This window comes from Genypterus blacodes, unplaced genomic scaffold (genome assembly GCF_046128005.1).
Source record: "Genypterus blacodes isolate CSIRO-AG114 ecotype Tasmania unplaced genomic scaffold, CSIRO-AGI_Gbla_v1 ptg000099l_1, whole genome shotgun sequence".
Taxonomy (NCBI): Eukaryota; Metazoa; Chordata; class Actinopteri; order Ophidiiformes; family Ophidiidae; genus Genypterus; species Genypterus blacodes.
In genome coordinates, this window is record NW_027466903.1 from 334,187 (window position 1) to 352,609 (window position 18,423).

Genomic DNA, 18,423 nt, shown 5'->3' on the forward strand with positions numbered 1-18,423 from the left:
TTTCATTCCAAAGCCCAAACCTCACTCGTCACTCGTCACTGTCTCTACTCGTACTTCTACAGCAACAGTATTCTAGTTTTGATGTACTTATGTGGAAGTTAGACTTTTGTGCTTCCTCCCCTCAGCAGACAGATCTGTGTTTGGTGTAGTGGAGCAGAGGGGAATGATTAATACTGTAAATGTGTTTTGTGTAGCTTTGTGGCATTGTGTTTTCGTGTCAAATCTTCAAATCTCAAAGAAAAGCAACCATACAGACTTCACTTGTATTTATCTATACTCATGATTACCTTCATATACTGTATGTCACTGCTCATACCTGACCTATAGAATCCAACCTCAACATCTATGGAAGGACAGTGTCTGATTAAAACGTTATTTTTACATGTGCATGAAAGGTGGAGACGATCCTTTCTACTTTTTCAAACATGAAGCGAAACAAATGTCCTAACTCCCCAACATCCTTGTGAGAAACACATACAAATCTGTAATACAGATCATTTTACAGCACTTGCTTGTTCATTCCCACAGGATACACACAAACACACACAAGAACACACACATACATGGCTCTGTCCCCTTTTCCTTTCTGTCTCTCTCCTTATTTCTCTGTGACCTGTTCTTTTGTCCCTATCTGAAACTTCATCACCACATATTACACCAGCTTTGTGTACTTTCAATAGAGGTGTGAGAACGTTTCCACAGACGGGTCTCTATCTGGAGGAATCAGTGTACCATTACTGTACTCTGTTTGTAGTTTTGTTCTTTTGGGTTATGCCCATTTTGTTGTTGTGACAGTACATTATCAACTCCAAACACCTGAGCAATTATTCAAAACACAATTGTGGGCCTATCTGATTAGTTTCCTTTAGTGTGGAACATTCAAAGTGGCTCTGCACATTTCAAAAAGTGCATTTCAAAGCAACTTTCCAAAGCCAAAGCCGGGTGAAAATCTTCCACTGCCTGGCATGTTGTACGTGCAGCTAAAACAATGGTCTAGCACATTACAGATCGGTGATACATTGAATCTGCACAGGAGCCTCAGGCAGTCTGAGTCACACCAATTGAGCGTCAAACTTCGCTGCGTCAGGCGTATTGTGCAACAGCTCCAGTGAACCTGTTTGAGTGCCACCTCAGACCCAGAGGGAGGGACGGAAGGAGACGAGCTGGAGATGACAAGCTCACAAAAATATTTAGCCATGTGTCAGGAGGATAACTGGTTTGTGATGCAAGCAAATCGTGTCATAAACATTTTGTAACAGGATTGGAGCAAGACTTATTCCAGCAATAAGGGAGAGTGAACAGAAATGGCCTTTTCTTTATATGGTGGTTAAGAATACATTACATTACGATCATCTGGCAGACACTTTTATCCAAAGCGACTTACATTACATTACCACCCTTCGCAGAGGGGGGAGCAATTGAGGGTTCGGTGCCTTGCTCAGGGGCACCTCGGCAGGGGCTCGAACCAGCGATCCTCCGGTTCCCAAGCAGAAGCAGAAGCACTACCCACTGAGCCACTGCCTCCCTACATGAATGACGTTGAATGATGTTGATTATTAAATTGCCTCTCATATGTTTGCTGTTCCAATGTACTGTTTATTGTCATAGTCTAATCTCAAAGAGGACGTTTTAAATCTTAACCACTTGTTGGATCATTTATATTAAAACTTGTCTTATTGTAAACAATGTGAACCACAGTTGCCCAATTATACAAAACGGATTTTGAAGAGTTGCCGCAGAAACCTTCATCTTTCTTTTCTCTTGTGTATCACTTCATCTTACAGTCGGAAATTGACAGTAGTAGGAATTCTCTGAAGTAGACCCAAGGAGCTGCATGTTTGGGCCACATGGTTTTGATTTTCCTGGAATAGTATAGCTCAAGAACAGGAGCGGAAGAGAGATGGTGACAGGAATCTAAATTTTCCTGGTTGTCTTTGAGTAACACAACCATCAACAAAAGCTATTAAAGCAACAACGAATTTCTGTCTGATTATGCAAAAACAAGTCTGAACAATTAAGGCCCTGGCGTTGATTCACAGTGTTGTTGTTGCAAAACCAGTCAGTGTGTTTTAGTGCTGAAAAGGGACAAACAAATGGGAAGAACCCTCAGGTCCTCAGGCAGTAGCATGGGTGACTGTACCAGGTTTATGTCTGACGGGTGTTGGTGCCAGGAGTCTACCAGATGTGCTCGTCCACAGGGAGGGTGTCAGTGTGAAAGTTGTTTCCCATCAGGTGCAGGAGCACGGGACAGGTGTGAACAGGTGAAGAGGGATTTATCTTCAGCTCTCAAAGACTTTGCATGATCAACAGCTTAAGAGTTTAGTTTAGGCATTAGTGATCACCCCAGAACAGGATACTTTTACAGTTAATCTTCAGTTTGTAGTTATAACCACAACATGACTGAGTTCTGCTGGTATCATTTTGCATAACGACAACCAGGAAAATTTAGATTCCTGTCTAATTCTACTGCAGAAACTTTGGAGCTGGCTCAGTTCATTGCTGGTTGTGGTTAGCAGAAGAATTATAAACCACACACTAAATCTAAATACCTGCAATCGCTGTGGCCCGAGCGTGTACGACCACATGATGAACATTTGACCCTGTTTCACTCTGCAGAGGTCAAAGGTGAAATCTGCAGTTGTGCACGTCCATGATCGCTGTGACTCATGAATAAATTAGATGGCTGTGTCAGGAATTTGACGACAGTTTATCATCCAATTGCAAAATCAGGTCCCTGTTAAAACAAAAATAATCTCCTGAGACGGTTTGTTGAGAGTGACTCAGATCTGGTTGATTCTTATGTCTCTCAACACTATCTGTGCTTTGTTCAGATTGATGATTGTTTATCCAGACAGGAAGCTGTGACAAATTAAAGTGGGACGTGTTTTATGGGAAGATTATTAGTCAAATGGACTTCATGGAATAGGTGATACTCACACGTCTGCAGAATATACAGTGCAGGGAATACAGCTGAGGCACCATAGTATTGTGATACACTGACTCCTGGGGGTGGCACATACGGTACTCTGAAGCTCGTTTGTGGTACATTTCCCCCTTCTCATTTCCTCCATCATCATACTGGGCTATAATTAAAAGAACATGCTCTGCTGACAACTGCAGGCACACAGACACATCCTGTGTCACGCACAGCTGAAAGGTATAGACTGCCAATAAACATGTTTTATATGGTATTCACAGTAATGCCCAATATGTGGACAGATGCATTGTATTATAAAACAGTGCAGAGGCCATCATGTGAGAGTCAAGGAAACAACAATATCTGCTTTGTTTTATTATGTACAAACAACAGTGGATGTCCTAGATTTTATAAATGTAATTTGTAACAGAGGGGGTTCTTGAGTTGTTATCGCACATATTGTGTTTCTTGTAAGGCTTTTTTTAATCCAAGCATAAATAAAGACCTAAGCAACTGCAAATGTTTATATAAAAGAGTTTTATTGTCACCTTTGATTGCATTACATTATCGTTCTGTGTAATTTGTCAGAGGCAGATTAGTAGTTGGATCGTGGTATTACATTACTCTTCAGGCGTATACCTTGGCTAAACTTAATCCTTATCTGGCGTCTCAAATGTTTTTGCCCCCTCTGTGACCTGTGGAAGCTGTTCAAGTTGAAATCTAAGACGAACTTTGCTGAGTCCCCACTAAGGCAGACTGGCACGAAACTCAGCGTCTCCAACCCTGACGACCTCTAACTAACAATAAGAAAATTGATGGTGGGATTGCACAAATTATACCCATGTCTGCATTACTGACTACTGAGGAGCACTCAGTGAATAAAACAGAGGCGTGCAGCTACACGATTCATCACCACGTGACCCTGATGTGAGGTGATGTACTGGAACCACATGGGTCAGTGAGAGCCATGGTTTGTTGCTGCCTAGACTTGGTTCTGAGGTCCTGACAGTTCCAGGTAATCGGTGTTACTTTTCTACATAATCTCCAGAAGAAGATTGGCAACTGATGTGAATCCCTTCTTCCTCCTTGGAAATTCAACAGAACTCCAGGTTTACCTAACCATGACAACCATGACAAATAGTTGGAATAGGAAATGATGGATGGAATTTATAATCATATGTCATAGGCAGATGTACGATAGGTAAAACAGATTGATTGCTAAATTCTGAGTCTGATAATTACTGTAATGTTTTTGTGGAAATAAAGGTTATTGACAGATCTCAATAAAACCGGGTGGGCAGATGAACACGATCCTGATGGCGGCGCTGTAATCACCATTTTAATGTTTTGGTGATCAAAGTGTAATTATTTGCCCCTGCATTCATTGGGTCTGCAACAAGTTTGGTTTTGCATGAATGAACAAAAGCTGCAGCACCTGTTTGTTTTCTGGGCTCCAGTCTTCATCACCATGGAGCTTTCGCACATTGTGTGTTCAGTTTTCAAACAAGAGCTGTAGCTCGTAACATTCGTCATGTCTGACTCCAACACAGGTGTGCCCGTACGCCACATCTGACACACCTACATGGACGGCAGCCAGACTTAATGTTATTTGTTACACCTGCTAAGACAAGTCAGGTCGCTTTCAGGCAGGCCTGTCCTAATAAAGAGCCATGTTTCACACAACACGCAAAAACACATTGAATGTTCAAATTCACTTCATTTTGAATTTCTACTGTAAACTTCTTGACAGTTTTTTCAGTCAGTTTAGTACTTCAAATGTTCTGAAAGGAGTTGCATAGTTCTATACAGTATGTAATGACAGCCAAGGAAAGTTATTCTTAGGTAACTGGACTATCTGGTAAAGGCTTGCAGACGTTTCACCTCTCATCCGAAAGGCTTCTTCAGTTCATACAGACTGGTGGGGATTCCCAGGATTCCTGGTTCTAGAACCCTCTGTGAAGGCGTAGCGAGGGCCATTGATACTCCTGATAAGTCATAATCAGGGTCGTTGATACTCCTGGTTAGTCCTCCTGGTTGTTGTACTGATCGTCGTTAAGAATTCGTGATTATTTTACTTCTATGGATGTGTTTGAATGGGATGATTGAAGACGCTTGTGTAGCCTCAGACTTGTCTTTATTCACTAACAGGGCTTAAAGAATTGATCCCTTTTTGTTTTTCTTTGATAAGGGATAGGACATAAATCTGAACCTTGAGTCGTTTTAGCTAGAAGTCAGCAAAAAACTACCTCCAAGTCAACTTTAGTGAGTTTACTGAACTTCCTCTGCAAGTGACACAAGTACAAATGACACAATCCTGAACTTGATTCTCTCACCGATACCAAAGAAGATTCAAATATGAATGAAAACTTTGTCTTTATTAGACACAGCACAGATATTAACACCTGACTAGGCTTTAACAGATGACATGTTGGACTTACTTTTCCATTTGCTTTCTATTGTGAACAGACAAAAATGTGCTTTTCTGTTGGAAATGCAAAACCGTAATGTAAAATATGTCCATTAAAAGTGGTGTGTGTTTACAATGGCATGATCTAAAATGCCCATCGTTCCATCCTGGCGTCCACTGATTTGACCAGGTCCTTCCCGAGGATCCTGAAGTCCTCCAGTATGGCCTGGACATTGGGGACGGCTTGTGCTTGGTCCCCTGTCACCTCCACACTGCGAGCAGACATCTGTGACGTCTGTGTGATGAGGGAGTAAAGGTAAGAGCAGGTTAGAGCATGATGCTGGAGGAGAAACGACAGAGGAGAGAAAGGACTGCACAACAAAAGGCTTTTCATCCTGGATTTACGCTTTGGAGATTGCCACGTGTGACTCGGCTGCTACCTTGAAGGGCACTGGGATGAAGGCCTTTGGCTTCCACAAAACTGCAATCACTGTACCGCCATAGGGATCACAGAAGAAGAGGGCCAGGTCTGCAAACGCCTCCTGAAAGTGCATAAGTGCAGGTTGATAAAGTAGAAGATCAAGTTTCAAGTAGTGGCCTAGGGTTAGATCAAACAATCTCTTGCATATTTGCTAAATCTGTTTAGCATAGCGAGCGCTGGGAGGCGCGAGCTGTTGTTTGGGTGAACACACCTGATGTCGGCTCATCGTGTGTGAACAGAGCAACGGGATGGGAAATATGCAGCGTTTTAGCTCACGGCACACCAGGAGTTTGAGGATCAAGCTTGTGACTGCAGACTGGCTGCTTCCATCCCACTGGCACAATGAGTTTGGGTGGGGCAAACGAGTCTAAGCCTTAAATTGCTCCAGTGGAGTTCATCCTCGGATAGATTGGCCTGTGTAATGCTGGGCGGGTTCCAGGTGGTAAAGTGTCAAATCAAGCTTTTCTGTTTGTGTGTTCTGTACCACAGTTAAGGGTGCCATGTTTTTTATATTTCTCCTCTCTGTTATCGACTTTGGAGGCTCATCCAGCAAGGTCCAATAAGCTTCTAGTCTAAATAACCTGGCTGCACTTCACAAATCCTGCTGCAGAGCTTTTCCACATTCTGAGTCGACAAGATGGAATAAAACTCACACACTTCCCTTTAAACAAAATAGTCCCGACAGCTTCCCCCCCCCCCTCCTCGTCTTCAAGCGGGCGATCAACACTGATCCCAAAGAACCCCCGATCCTACCAAGACTCACTCTGAGTTCCGTCAGGTAGAGTGCCACGGGATCGTAGTCGATGACGGGCAGCGGCCCTCCAGGCGCCGCCACGTTGCCGGACACGACGCCCCTGCCGAACGTGACGGGAGGAGGGTCCACCGCCTGGCCGAGCAGGGGGACCTGCTTGGGGTTCAGGTGAATCAGCACGTCGTAAGCGTCCAGGGGAGGACGCATGGCCACCTGCACAAACACACACACAACTGTATCACAATGTTGTAACTGTAGACGCCGCCATCACATCTCATTAAAGAGGCATCAAAGATGAGAGAGAAGGGCGTAGGGGCGAGATTAATGAGTGTGTGAGGAGTGTGTGTCAAGAGACGGACCCTGACGTCTTGTATCTGGCTGCCATCTGTCAGCTGAAGCTCCAGCACCTTCAGGCTCTCTGCAGCCACCATCATCACACGCTGCAGCATCTGAAAACACACACACACACAAATACAAACACAAAATATGAAATTTGCTGACTGCGGTTTTGACATTTTGTAGTTGTTTCTACATAATACGGCCATTACTGCTGAGTACAGCTGCAATATAAAACACAAAGGCATCTCTGTACGTTTACTTTCCAGACTTTGACAAGAAACTTATTTTTTCTGCTACTACAGCTGTTATGGTGACCTTAACCCACGATGACGTCTTTATCAGGACGTGACGGGGTCGCCAGTTCCTGCCCTCTGCCAGCGTTATAAAGGAAGATGCTGGGAGCCGCTCAGTGTTAATTTTGGCTCAGAGGCCGAGTGAGGGAGAAAGCACAGGAAGCATATCTGGGTCAGTGAGGCACCATGGGAAGCCGGCATGTGTACCTTCTCTCTTCACTACTGTGGGCCGCCGGAGTCTTTCACAGCTACGGCCTCAACCAAGCTGAGGAAGCCCAGTATTTAACTTATTTTACCGCCATGGAAGACGGCAACGAAAAGCAACTGGTGAGCTCACAAAACAAGAATAGAATAAGAACCGCTGCTAATGTTGGTTGATGCTAATAAGTCTCCTGCTGAATATTCGTCCTTGGTGATAATGCTTGTGTGAGTGACAGAAAAGATTTTGTATTTCCAGATCAGTGATTTGCACAAAGTTTTGGAGAGACTTCAAGAGAACCAGTTTCCAGCTCTCAGAAAAAAGCACAGTCATCTCCCTAAGGTATGCAACTCAATCTAATACACTTACAAGAAAATGTCCACCTAGCGATACTTTGACTGGTTTCATTTCACATTTAAGATGCAGGAATCAGTATTTAGTCTATGATTAACAGTAGGACATCAGGGACACTGGGCCATTGTTACTGGGTATTGAGTAATATCAAACTCTGATGTGGTGGTGTGTGTTCCAGTGTGATCCAGGAGAACAGTGCGCTCTGAGGAGAGGCTCCAGAGTCGGTAAACTGTGCGACTGCTCCCTGCCCAGAACATGCAACTCCTTCCTACATCGCTGTTTATGATTCCGTCTCTTCAAAAACCATTTACAAATCCTTGTCACTTGACTTTTACTGCACAAATATGTATATTTTTGTAAATTTTTCACTGTCATCATCAAAATTCTGTATAATATGTGAAGCAATTAAATGTGTTTGGTTTCATTTCTCATGGGAGTTTGTGTGTGTGTGTGTGTGTGTGTGTGTGTGTGTGTGTGTGTGTGTGTGTGTGTGTGTGTGTGTGCGCCCTCTGACCTGTACGCTGGGCGCTCGCTTGGTCCACATAGATAGTTTCTTGTCTTTAGGTGTGGCTATAAACATCACAGGCAGAGATTCCCTGGACGCCATGAAGTCATTCTTGATCTCCGTGTAGTCGGCGGCTACACGTGACGGAGAGGAAGAGGGGGGAGCAGCAACGTAAACACGGGGGTTCAAACAATGATGCATAGGCGCAGGATGTTCATGTATGTGAGAATATACACAGAAAGAATGGGACTGTGCATATGTGTGTGTGTGTGTGTGTGTGTGTGTGTGTGTGCGCTTGCCTGTGAGCTGGCTGTTCAGGTTAACTACCAGCGGGTTGTTCCTCCAATCAAAGGAAGACAGCAGATAAAGGAAACGAAGGAAGCCCACCTGAGGAGAACTGTGGAGCAGAAACGCAATTCACATGACCTACTGAGGTAACAAAGAGAAGTCAAAGAAACATTTCTGAAGTGGACAGATCCAGGGCTCAGATTACTAGGGAGCAGAATGGCTACTTACCCGGGAGGAGAAAAGGGTGCAGGCTGGAGGAACAGTGACGCCACCAGCAGGTCCGCTACATCATCTGGAATGTCTTCAGTAAAGAGCTGAGCCCCGAGCCAGCGCTTGGTCAGGCGACACGCTGCCCCGAAACACGGGTGCTGCTGCTGGAGCCTGCAAACACCAAAATAAAGTTTATATGAGCGAGAACTGTTCAGAAAGCGAGCAGGGAAAGAATGTAAGACGCCACATAATGATGCAACAACACCTAATAAGATCTAAAAGTGGGAAGATTCAAGGAGATCCTCCATATTTACACATTACAGAGATGCCATTATGCTGTTTTGACTTTACCCGTGCAACGTGCTGGTGAGAAGAGGCCTGTGAATGGTGGCCATCTCTAGGGCCTGGGCCTCCTCGGTATCCCTGACGACCAACAGGCCGTCAGCGTTTAAGCTCTCCCTCAGCACCTGGGGCTCGCGATGGTACGCCACGTGGATACGGAAGACCAAGCCGTCCTGGGAAAACGCAGAGGCGAACATGAGGGACCGAAAAAAACAAACAAATGCTGTGACCTTCAACATAATAATATGCTACAGGTAAAGAAACACACGCAGACACACACCTTCCAGACGTCAAGGTGAGTGGGGCAGGGCCGGCAGGTGTAGCTGTGCTGCTTTTTGAGCAACTCTGCCAGGCGGAGGTGGAAGGCGGCTCGGAGGTGGCGGATGGCGAGGCGCTCGTGAGGCCACTTTCCACTTCCCTCCATGTGACAGATCACTACAGACAGAGGGCAGTACCATTCCATCTTCCTTATTAGGGTTTGTTATTAAACTACAGCACGTATTGACACATTTGGTATTTTTAGTGTCTGGAGGAACGAAAGAGAAAGAAAAACTAAAACCATCTGATCTCGCGGATCTTACTGCCTCTCTCTGGGCGTAAAGGAGCTCTCACCTGTGATGGGGGTGATGTAAGCAGGGCAGGGTTTGCTTTCTTTTGGCACCAGCGCCCTGGACAACTTTTCTCTGTCAAAGAACGAGTAGTCCAGCTTCAGGGACACAGGAGGGAAGACCTGCAGGGGCACAGCTCAAATGTCAGAACCTCCATTTGGTGCACTGGTGCTGTTGTTGTTGTTGTTGTCTGGTGAGGATGAGGGGCCGCTCACCTGTGTGTACCGGAGCGCAGGGTGGGCTCCTTGCACTGAGGTGATGGAGAGAGGCAGATCCTCCAGTCGCCACAGTTTCCTGCTCAGGTCATCATACGACTGAACTACTTTTAAACTGTCCTCCTCTCCAGTAGCGGGCACCTTTAACAGGATAATACAGGCAAAACATTTATGATGGAATTAATGCTTATATTTTTGAAAGAAATATATTTAGACTCTGAAGTAACAGCAAATGAATACAATCACAAAACAGAGATGCTTCTTACTAAAACATATTCAAGTATTGGAAACAAAGACCCACTTCTCTCTTTAGATTTTAGCTTTTGGAGGATTTATGGTTCAGTGGAAACATCAGACACTGCAGCAGAAGAAAATGTAACGCTCACCTCACTTCCTGTTTTGATGACATCGTCAACAATCCCCCCAAGATATCGCAAACAGGATTCTGGGATGTCGGCGTGCCTAGGGAGAGACAAAGAAAACTCCAAATATCAACTTGGGCTTTAAAACAATGATAGACTGAACTCACTGACCGGTTTCATTTGTGTTTGCAGCGGTAACACAAATTAATAACAGGGAGAAAGTGAAGAAGCACGAGCACCTTCACTGACAGATGCTGTCGGCGTGTAAATATGTTTTAGGTAATGAGACACGCTCTGTTTGAAAAGCCTGATGAGTGATTAATCGGCACAAAGGCTTGATAACACACACTTGATAAAGACGTTTGTTGATGCACTACATGATCCAGCCAGATTCATGTTGGGAATGCGCCATAGAGTTGACTTGCCATTTGACAACAAAGAAGATGAAGCAGCTTTCACAATGGTGGGAGGTCCTATCTCACACACTGTATCATAGGCAAAAGCGATACAGCATAGACTACTAGAAACAGTTCAGCATGTATGCACTGTATAGGATAAAAGATAAACTCAAAGCATCTCAGAAGGCATTCGGAGTGGAGAGAGGCGCTCTGAAACCTTCCTAAAGAGGTTCACTTACAGTCCTGCATACTCCGGTCCAGCAGGGGGCAGCAGGCGCCTCTTCTGCTAGTTTGCGCACCTTTAACGCTTCCCAAAAGTAGAAGTAGTGAAAGGCGCCATGGACGAGGGTCCGGTCAAGAAAAGGCCGAAGTCGTCCGTTGTTTGGGAACACTTCACATTAAATCCTGAACGCGACAGAGTGGTGTGTCGGCACTGCAACAGGGAGCTGCGGTTCCACAACAGCACCACGTCCATGCAGGAGCACTTAAAAAGGAAACACACCGGTCGGTCGGACGCTCCGGTGGACACGGAGGGCAACATGGCAGCGAGGTAACTAACCTGGCACGAAACTGGAACTACACACACAGACACTATACACGTCTGGATGTGCCCGTCGTTAAATTAAACTGTCAGCCCTGTTCCAAAATAAACGCTTAGGTAGGAGGCTGTGTTAACTGCCATGATGAAAAGTGTCGAATTAAACCAGGAATACGGCTGGAAAGTCTGATTAACAGCCCTCTAATAACGCTGCGTACAATATATACAGTGAAAGTTTGGGTCGTCTTAATGTTCATACACACACACAGACTGCACGGAAATGCGCACACACACGTACACCTGTAACTCGTTCTGCTCTGCTGGATGCAACTAAGGAACCAGCCTAATTAGGCTAACGTCTTAAAGTGACAGTGTACCATTAACTGGTCAATTACATGGGAAATGAAATAAATGACAAATCAAACCAATAAGTAAAAACCCTCTTTCTTCCTTCAGTAGGTTTTGTATGTCCAAGATGAAGCAGGAGGAGGATGTGAAGACGTCACTCAGTCTAGACCAGGAGGGGGGTTTGGATCAATCAGACGCTGCAACATTGTTAAGCCCCAACATGGCTACAAGCCGCATTGTTTGTAGCGGTGAGAATGTGGAGAGGGAGGGCGTGAGAAGGAGCTCCGTCTGGGACATTTTTGTCAAGAAGGACGACGAGGTCCACTGCCAATTATGTGATCTGAAGCTGAAGTATTCGGGCAGCAGCACCTCCATGATGTTCCACATGAGAAGCAGACACACAGAGAGTACAGGTCAGGACGGCAGGGCAATACCTTTAGACGTGACCGCGTTGATCTCCAGAATGATAACCAAGGATATGCTTCCCATCGATGTCATCGACGGGGAGGGTTTCCGTGACCTGTTGGCCTCCGTTGTGCGGAATTACAAAGTGCCACCATCAGGGGAGATTATGCGCATTATTGAAGGCCATTATGAAGAGAAGGTTGAGGAGCTCAGGGCACAGTTATGCAGGGCAGAGAAAGTTGCTCTCACTGCCGATTGCTGGACCGGACACCCACTTGAGAGGTACATTACCATTTCCTGTTCCTTCATAACAGAGGACTGGAAAGGAAGGACGGCTGTGCTGAAGACACACAGACTGTCCAAGAGCTGGACAGACAGAGTTCTTGAGACTGTAGCGGCCTGGGACCTCGCTGCCAAAGTTAATGTGTGTGTTCATAACAACACTCGTGACATTGTAGCAGACCGTGCGTGTTCCCACGTCCCCTGGGACTCTGTTGTCTGCTTTGCCACGACCCTGCATGAGGCTGTTATTGAAGGGCTGAGTGATGATCTACTCACTATCATTGTTGCTGCTGGGAGACTCGTCAAGTACTTTAAACACAACCTGCAAGCAAGTGAAGCTTTGATGCTGATGCAAACCCAGATGTGCCTGCCACAGAACCAGCTTATCCAGTCACGCAAAGACAGATGGGACACTATATGTGACATGTTTCAACGGCTCCTGGAGCAAAGATGGGCTATTAAGGCTGTTCTGGCTAATCGCACAGTCGTCCACAGACAAGAAGCTCAGGCCATTGAGATAGAGGACGATTATTGGCAAGTCATTGTGAATTTCACACCTGTGCTGGCCACTTTGAAATGGGCCACAACGGTCATATCTGCAGAAAGCGAGGTGTCCATCTCAAACATCTACCCAATTACATTCAGCCTCATTGGGACTCACCTCGTGCCTAAAGAGAGTGACGTCAAACAAGTGTCTGAGTTCAAGCTGAAGGTTCAGCGGTCTCTGCGAAATCAGATGGAGGTAGGCATGAACTAATGTTCACACAGATTTAATTGTTTGTTCAATACTCTCAACATATTCATTGTGATGCTGACACATTATTTGAACTGTTCACAGGTTGACTCGAGTGATTTAGCCTCCAAACCTGCCATGATCGCCTGTATGCTGGACCCTCGTCACAAACACCTGGGCTTCCTGACGCCAATGGGGCGAGTGGCTGCCAAGGTTAAACTGCATGAACTGGTTTCCAAATTTGATAAGGTAACAACTCCTGTGATCACAAAGATTGAAAGCCAGGAGGCGCTGGTCACACCTGAGATCAAGCAGAGTGCCGTGACATCATCATCATCATCATCACATGTGAGAGACGACACCAAAACCACCATGATGCTGCTCCTTGGAGACAACTACAGTTCCTCCTATTCCACTGATTCTGAGGCTCAGGTGGATTATTATTTGAGAGACATCTCTGCCTCACTGGTTGCAGATCCTCTTGACTGGTGGAGGATCAACAGCCCACGATTCCCCAGAGTGGCAACTCTGGCAAAACACTACCTGTGCATACCCGGAGTCTCACTGCCGCCCTTACTGTCACAGGATGGACAAACATTTGCAAAAAGCCGTGCAAGACTGAATTCAGAGCATGCTGACATGATGATCTTTCTAAACAGAAATGTAGAACTTGCATAGATAGATAGATAGATAGTCCCACAAGAGGGAAGATGTACAGCGGTTTCACTGTCTCACTGATTTTTCTGTTTCTGCTGGGGCTCATTACGCTCCAAAGTGAAATACATTTGTCAGACAAAATGTATAGAATGTGTCCGTAAGGAAATAAACTCATACACTGTATCAGAGCCCAGTAAATGTATAAACAATAACACTACATAGGCATGGTGCCGTGTGATCGCTCCACACTAACTTAATAAAATGCTACATACAGCTGCAGCAGGTGAGTGATGATCTCTCTGGGGACCAGTCGTTTCTGGCACATGGTTTCTCCGCCCCACAGCACGGCCTCGGTGATGGCACCGTCCTGGAAGCGACGCAGCTCAGAGCGAGAGCCCCACAGCTGACGAAACTCGGCCGCCTGGTAGAAAGACAAATCGGGCATCGATTTCATGAGTCGGCACTTTAACGAACTTGGAGGCTCTGCGATACGGCGCTGGTTAAGTGAGGTCTTTCTCGCCGCACAGATGACGTTACCTTGGGACTGTCTGCAGGTGGGCCTCTGTCCAGGACAGACGCTGCCAGCTCTGGGCACAGGATCAAGCCCAAGGACAGAGGAGGCTGAGCTTTGTGCTTTGGGGCTTCACTCTCAACTGACCACTGCAAAGACACAAAACCTCAACTTTAACAACCACATGACTGCAGACACAGTTAGGGCTCATTATGAACACAATTAAACATTGCACAGGTTAAAGGAGTATAGTAACCATCCGATATGTTGCTAAACTCATTGTGCCTGATTTATTATTACGAAAAGTGGCGATATTATGAGGCACTGCGGAAGATGTGTGTGCCTGTTCTGTCAGATCATTTTGTGCCTTTCTGGACCAAACAAGATCGAGGTGGTTTAGTGTCACACTTGGAACGATGAATCTTACCTCAGGGTCAGCGGGGAGGGAATGGGTGAGGAGCTGGATCCGCTGGCCCAGTCCTCGCTGAAGGAGGGACAGAATTAACGGAAGGGCAGTTTGGATGTAGTTTCCGCTGTTGTCCATCAGCTCATTGAGGAGGTTCAGTTTCTTACAGCTGGACTGAAGCTTGACCAACTCGCATAATCTGATCAGGGGTTGAAGAGCACAAAGCTGTTAAGAATGAACTGGATAGATATTGGTTCTTATTGCAGTAGTGGTTAAAACAGGGCCATACTGGAAGACGTGGTCGCTGGTCCTTATCATGGGTTTGGGGGTCATTAGGAGGCCGTGGAACCCGTCGACAGTGGGGTCGTCCCAGAACTGCATCGACAGAGACGCTTCATGTTGCACCTAAATTAACAACCCATCGAGAAAACATGTTAAAGGTTACAAATCAACAAATCAATGACAAGTTGATCCTGCTTAAACACAATTTTAAGCATGTATACCTGTTTGTAGGTGCAAGCAGTCATGTCAGCACACATGTTGAGGTGCCCAGAGGGGTCCACAAACACAACCTGGAACGCACTGTGGAACTCAGCAAGAGACGGCTGCACGGGGAAGAGAAAGGGGGAATCGTTACGCGTTATGTTCAGGTGACAAATGAAACCGCACAAAATAAACATACGTATTCATCATGTTGCACTTGAGCACTCACAGCTGCTGAGTCAGGATCTTTGGCGAGCGTGATCCCAGTCACTGTCAGGTCTGTTGAAGCTGGGGGTCAGAATGAGAGGCTGGACATGTCAACACAAAAACAAACTGCGGGACAATGAGCAGGATGTGAAGAGATGATTTTGTGGAATGACTCGACTGTTTGCTTACCCAGAAAGTTCAAGCTGTTTCGGAGCAACTGGTAGGCTGTCATTGTGTTGCTGATTCTGTGTGTGGTCAGTAAATATGCCATCAGCATCGAAGCCAGGAAGCCATTAAAAGAGCCAGTGCCCTGCAGGGAATGAAGACACGAACAGAGGAAGAGACGGAGGATAAATGGATTAAACCACAGAGTGCATCAGCGTAATGTGCTGCACCACCCACACTTCAATGTCATATGAATTTTGCCAATTAAAAAGTGATGCAATTAAGAAGATTGATGCCCGTAACCGAGGAGATCTCTTGCATGTTTGTTACCCGGTCAAGCTCTCTTTGTTGGAGCCAGACTTTGAGCAGGGCCACGCCGTCAGCAAAGGCCGAGCACTGGGAGCTGACGGCAGAGAGGAACTGGAGGTGAGCTCTGGGCAGCAGGTCCCCCAGGATGGAGCTGTTATAGTGAGGGGTGGGAGGCTCGCGTCTGTCTGCTGAGAACAGGGACGAACAAACATGAGGTTAGAAATCACTTCTGCGGCAAAACAAAATGATAAAAGGCGCAATCATGTGGGAAAGCAGTTTGTGTTGCTCGAACTGATGCGATTACCGGGTTACAGGTTCCAAAATAACTGTGATTATTTAACAAAAAGGATAATAACAGGAAGTGCAAATTAGGGCTCTCACCGGTCTGAGAGGCCTGTATGCCTGTGTACCACTCTGTTCGGATGTTATTCTTCTGGGGGAGGAAATTTTTGGGCTTGAAGTATCCAGGAGGTGGACAAGCATGAACACGCACGGTGAAGGCAGAGGAGTCTTTACCTGAAGGACAAAGCACCTCTGTTTATCAAATAGAAATATCACAATGACATCACAACGACAATAAAAACTAAAATAATTTGCTAGTATTCCTTGAGATAAAAAAAGAGAGAAATACCTGCAGGGGTCAGCAGCAGGACTGGGCGGAGCCTGTTGCCGTGCAGGCAGGAGTAACGCATGGCCACGACGTCAGAGGAGGACATGAGATGCTGAGCCAGGCCTGCCAGGTAGGCAGCCCGTTTCCTTGGATACCTCTGGTTCAAAACATCCTTAGGGTGAAGGATATCCTAAAAGAGGAAGACGAGGCGGCTTCAAACATCAGCGTATCGTCATATTACCAGCAGGACACCAGGAGAACACAGGATATTAAGTAAGTAACAACAGCAGATGACTTACAGCTGGGATGGCGGCAGCCAGGTCCACCATGACGCGCGGTTTGGTGCAGGTGCCCAGAGGGTAGCTGCCGATCACATCAACAGACGCTGGAGGGGCCATGTGGAACTTGCCTTTGGTCACCTTTGGTACCAGGAGGAAAGGAACCTTGACCGCACTGGACAGCCATGACAGATCGCTGAGCTGGAACACATGGAGAGATGGAAGCAAATCATCACAGGAGACCCCAGGATAAATGACTAACTGCTGATAAGGAAGCCAACAACAAGAACAACAAGCGGGAGTCTTAAATACTGTTAATCTCAAACTCATACCTCGACTTCTGGGGATTGAGGCACAGTCTGGAGCAACTCTGTCACCGTCTCAATGAAGGAATCGATCTGCTGTTTCCTGCGTCCGCTCAGGACAACTTCCTTCAGCAACTCCTCCATCTGTAGTTGGGTAGGAAATATTACCAGGCTATCAAAACTCTGACTTCTTTAGATTCTAGTTTCAGAGATGCCAACATGTCTTCTGTGACTCGCCTGCATTTTGAGCAGACTGCAGTGAAACAGACTCTCTGCCTCCTTCAACTGGTTGAGCTCCTCTGCCGTGGGGGGTCTGTAGAGGTCATTCCGGGACAGCTTCACCGAGTGAAAGGAAACATCTTCCTCCTGCTCTTCATCCCTCTCGGGTTTGCTCCTTTTGGCCTTAATGGGAGCCTCATCTTCCTCCTCATGAGGTGACTCCAACGCAACCATCTGTAAGTAGACAGTGTAAGGGGGAAGTAAGGTAACACTATACTGGCATTGGAGTTTAGAGTTTAAAATTTGTCGTGCTAATATGCGAGGTGCTGTCGATTTAACTGAACTTTTTCTTAAAAGTTCGAGCAGAAGTCCCCCCCGTGGGTCAAATACCTCGCTAGATGACCAGGAAAGAGCTTCATTGTATCTCTAGTCTCGCCATAATTACCTCTTCCGCGTCCTCTGCAACCCTCTTCATCTTATTAATGTCTGATTTCATTGTAATATTACTGTAATTCCAATTTTAAGGGCAATATATGATCAACGCCGCTTCCAGACCATTGCGAGCTCACATGTGCAAAGGGTCAGTGAAACATGCTGCTATACAAAATACATCTCTGATTGGTTGAAACGCAGCAGTGGTGAATGATGATTGGCTCGCTGTTCGTCAAGCTTCCGGTCCCCCTCAACAGGATAGGTTGCGCGAGCATTTCTCTGCGACCGGTGTGCGCATGCGCATAGAAAAGCGTTTATGTTTATGCTTTAGTACAGTAAACAAAACGTTTCTCCAATTCGAAGTCAACAAATATTCCTTTCTGGTGTCTATGGCAACTGTGAATTCATTTAAAGTTTTAGCCGTGAAAGTATCGATGAAAATAAAGATGCCATGTATTAATGTGAATTTAGTTTGGTCTTCTTTTTGTGACACACACTCATACACACACACGCATACGAGAAAAGGACAGGGAAGGAAATAAAGGAAAAAAAACAGCATTATATTTGCAGCATATTGTTTTGCTTTATTAGGTGTAACATGTATCGGATCAATTAACTATGTAACTTTGTGACTGAAGGTAATTTAGTGCATTTCTGTGCGATTTAAAGATAATGTTCAGCCATTTGAGGAACACAGAAAACGAGCAGAAATTAGACGAAATTAAACCTGCAAAGACTGCAAAGACTTATCAGCTTTGTTGTAAACAAATGTTTTTCAATTTTAATAACATAAATGTATAAAATAAATCTACCATACAAACAATTAAACTCCACATCCCATATACTGTACACTTCATTATACAACC

The 18,423-nt window shown here is 45.6% G+C and overlaps 3 protein-coding genes across 4 annotated transcripts; 2 read left to right on the top strand and 1 right to left on the bottom strand.

Moving 5' to 3' along the window:
• Nucleotides 1-5,273: 5,273 nt before the first annotated feature.
• nol6 (nucleolar protein 6 (RNA-associated)) lies at nucleotides 5,274-17,710 on the bottom strand. 2 transcript variants are annotated; one of them, XM_076159795.1, is made up of 26 exons: nucleotides 17,571-17,710; nucleotides 17,144-17,359; nucleotides 16,934-17,050; nucleotides 16,623-16,802; nucleotides 16,345-16,513; nucleotides 16,095-16,229; nucleotides 15,735-15,898; nucleotides 15,429-15,549; nucleotides 15,262-15,320; nucleotides 15,053-15,154; nucleotides 14,839-14,954; nucleotides 14,571-14,748; nucleotides 14,170-14,292; nucleotides 13,905-14,053; nucleotides 10,296-10,371; nucleotides 9,910-10,050; nucleotides 9,699-9,816; nucleotides 9,367-9,521; nucleotides 9,096-9,259; nucleotides 8,763-8,915; nucleotides 8,546-8,643; nucleotides 8,256-8,380; nucleotides 6,916-7,005; nucleotides 6,569-6,769; nucleotides 5,765-5,866; nucleotides 5,274-5,619 (listed from the first exon to the last, which is right to left on the bottom strand). In XM_076159795.1, exons 1-26 carry the CDS (start codon nucleotides 17,619-17,621, stop codon nucleotides 5,470-5,472), a joined length of 3,453 nt encoding a protein of 1,150 aa, XP_076015910.1. In that variant the 5' UTR covers nucleotides 17,622-17,710; the 3' UTR covers nucleotides 5,274-5,469. The 2 variants fall into 2 exon arrangements, with proteins under 2 accessions (XP_076015910.1, XP_076015909.1); XM_076159794.1 differs by having other exon boundaries at nucleotides 15,735-15,901.
• On the top strand, nucleotides 7,489-8,241 carry LOC143008226 (cocaine- and amphetamine-regulated transcript protein-like). Its single transcript, XM_076159884.1, has 3 exons — nucleotides 7,489-7,515; nucleotides 7,646-7,729; nucleotides 7,920-8,241. The coding sequence occupies exons 1-3, from the start codon at nucleotides 7,489-7,491 to the stop codon at nucleotides 8,025-8,027; spliced, it is 219 nt and encodes a 72-aa protein (XP_076015999.1). The 3' UTR covers nucleotides 8,028-8,241.
• LOC143008167 (E3 SUMO-protein ligase ZBED1-like) lies at nucleotides 10,937-13,911 on the top strand. The gene is made up of 3 exons (XM_076159796.1): nucleotides 10,937-11,219; nucleotides 11,664-12,984; nucleotides 13,081-13,911. The coding sequence occupies exons 1-3, from the start codon at nucleotides 11,008-11,010 to the stop codon at nucleotides 13,651-13,653; spliced, it is 2,106 nt and encodes a 701-aa protein (XP_076015911.1). The 5' UTR covers nucleotides 10,937-11,007; the 3' UTR covers nucleotides 13,654-13,911.
• Nucleotides 17,711-18,423: the final 713 nt, after the last annotated feature.

What these genes read in the sequence shown, in the direction of transcription:
- nol6 (XM_076159794.1), bottom strand. Translation starts at nt 17,621, where the DNA reads ATGAAATCAGACATTAATAAGATGAAGAGGGTTGCAGAGGACGCGGAA. An exon ending in TTGCAGAGGACGCGGAAGAG is followed by an intron (nt 17,360 to 17,570) that starts GTAATTATGGCG and finishes GTCTACTTACAG; the next exon opens with ATGGTTGCGTTGGAGTCACC. An exon ending in TCATCCCAGTGCCCTTCAAG is followed by an intron (nt 5,620 to 5,764) that starts GTAGCAGCCGAG and finishes CTCATCACACAG; the next exon opens with ACGTCACAGATGTCTGCTCG.
- LOC143008167 (XM_076159796.1), top strand. Translation starts at nt 11,008, where the DNA reads ATGGACGAGGGTCCGGTCAAGAAAAGGCCGAAGTCGTCCGTTGTTTGG. An exon ending in GAGGGCAACATGGCAGCGAG is followed by an intron (nt 11,220 to 11,663) that starts GTAACTAACCTG and finishes TTCTTCCTTCAG; the next exon opens with TAGGTTTTGTATGTCCAAGA. An exon ending in CTCTGCGAAATCAGATGGAG is followed by an intron (nt 12,985 to 13,080) that starts GTAGGCATGAAC and finishes AACTGTTCACAG; the next exon opens with GTTGACTCGAGTGATTTAGC.
- LOC143008226 (XM_076159884.1), top strand. Translation starts at nt 7,489, where the DNA reads ATGGAAGACGGCAACGAAAAGCAACTG. An exon ending in ACGGCAACGAAAAGCAACTG is followed by an intron (nt 7,516 to 7,645) that starts GTGAGCTCACAA and finishes TTGTATTTCCAG; the next exon opens with ATCAGTGATTTGCACAAAGT. An exon ending in AGCACAGTCATCTCCCTAAG is followed by an intron (nt 7,730 to 7,919) that starts GTATGCAACTCA and finishes TGTGTGTTCCAG; the next exon opens with TGTGATCCAGGAGAACAGTG.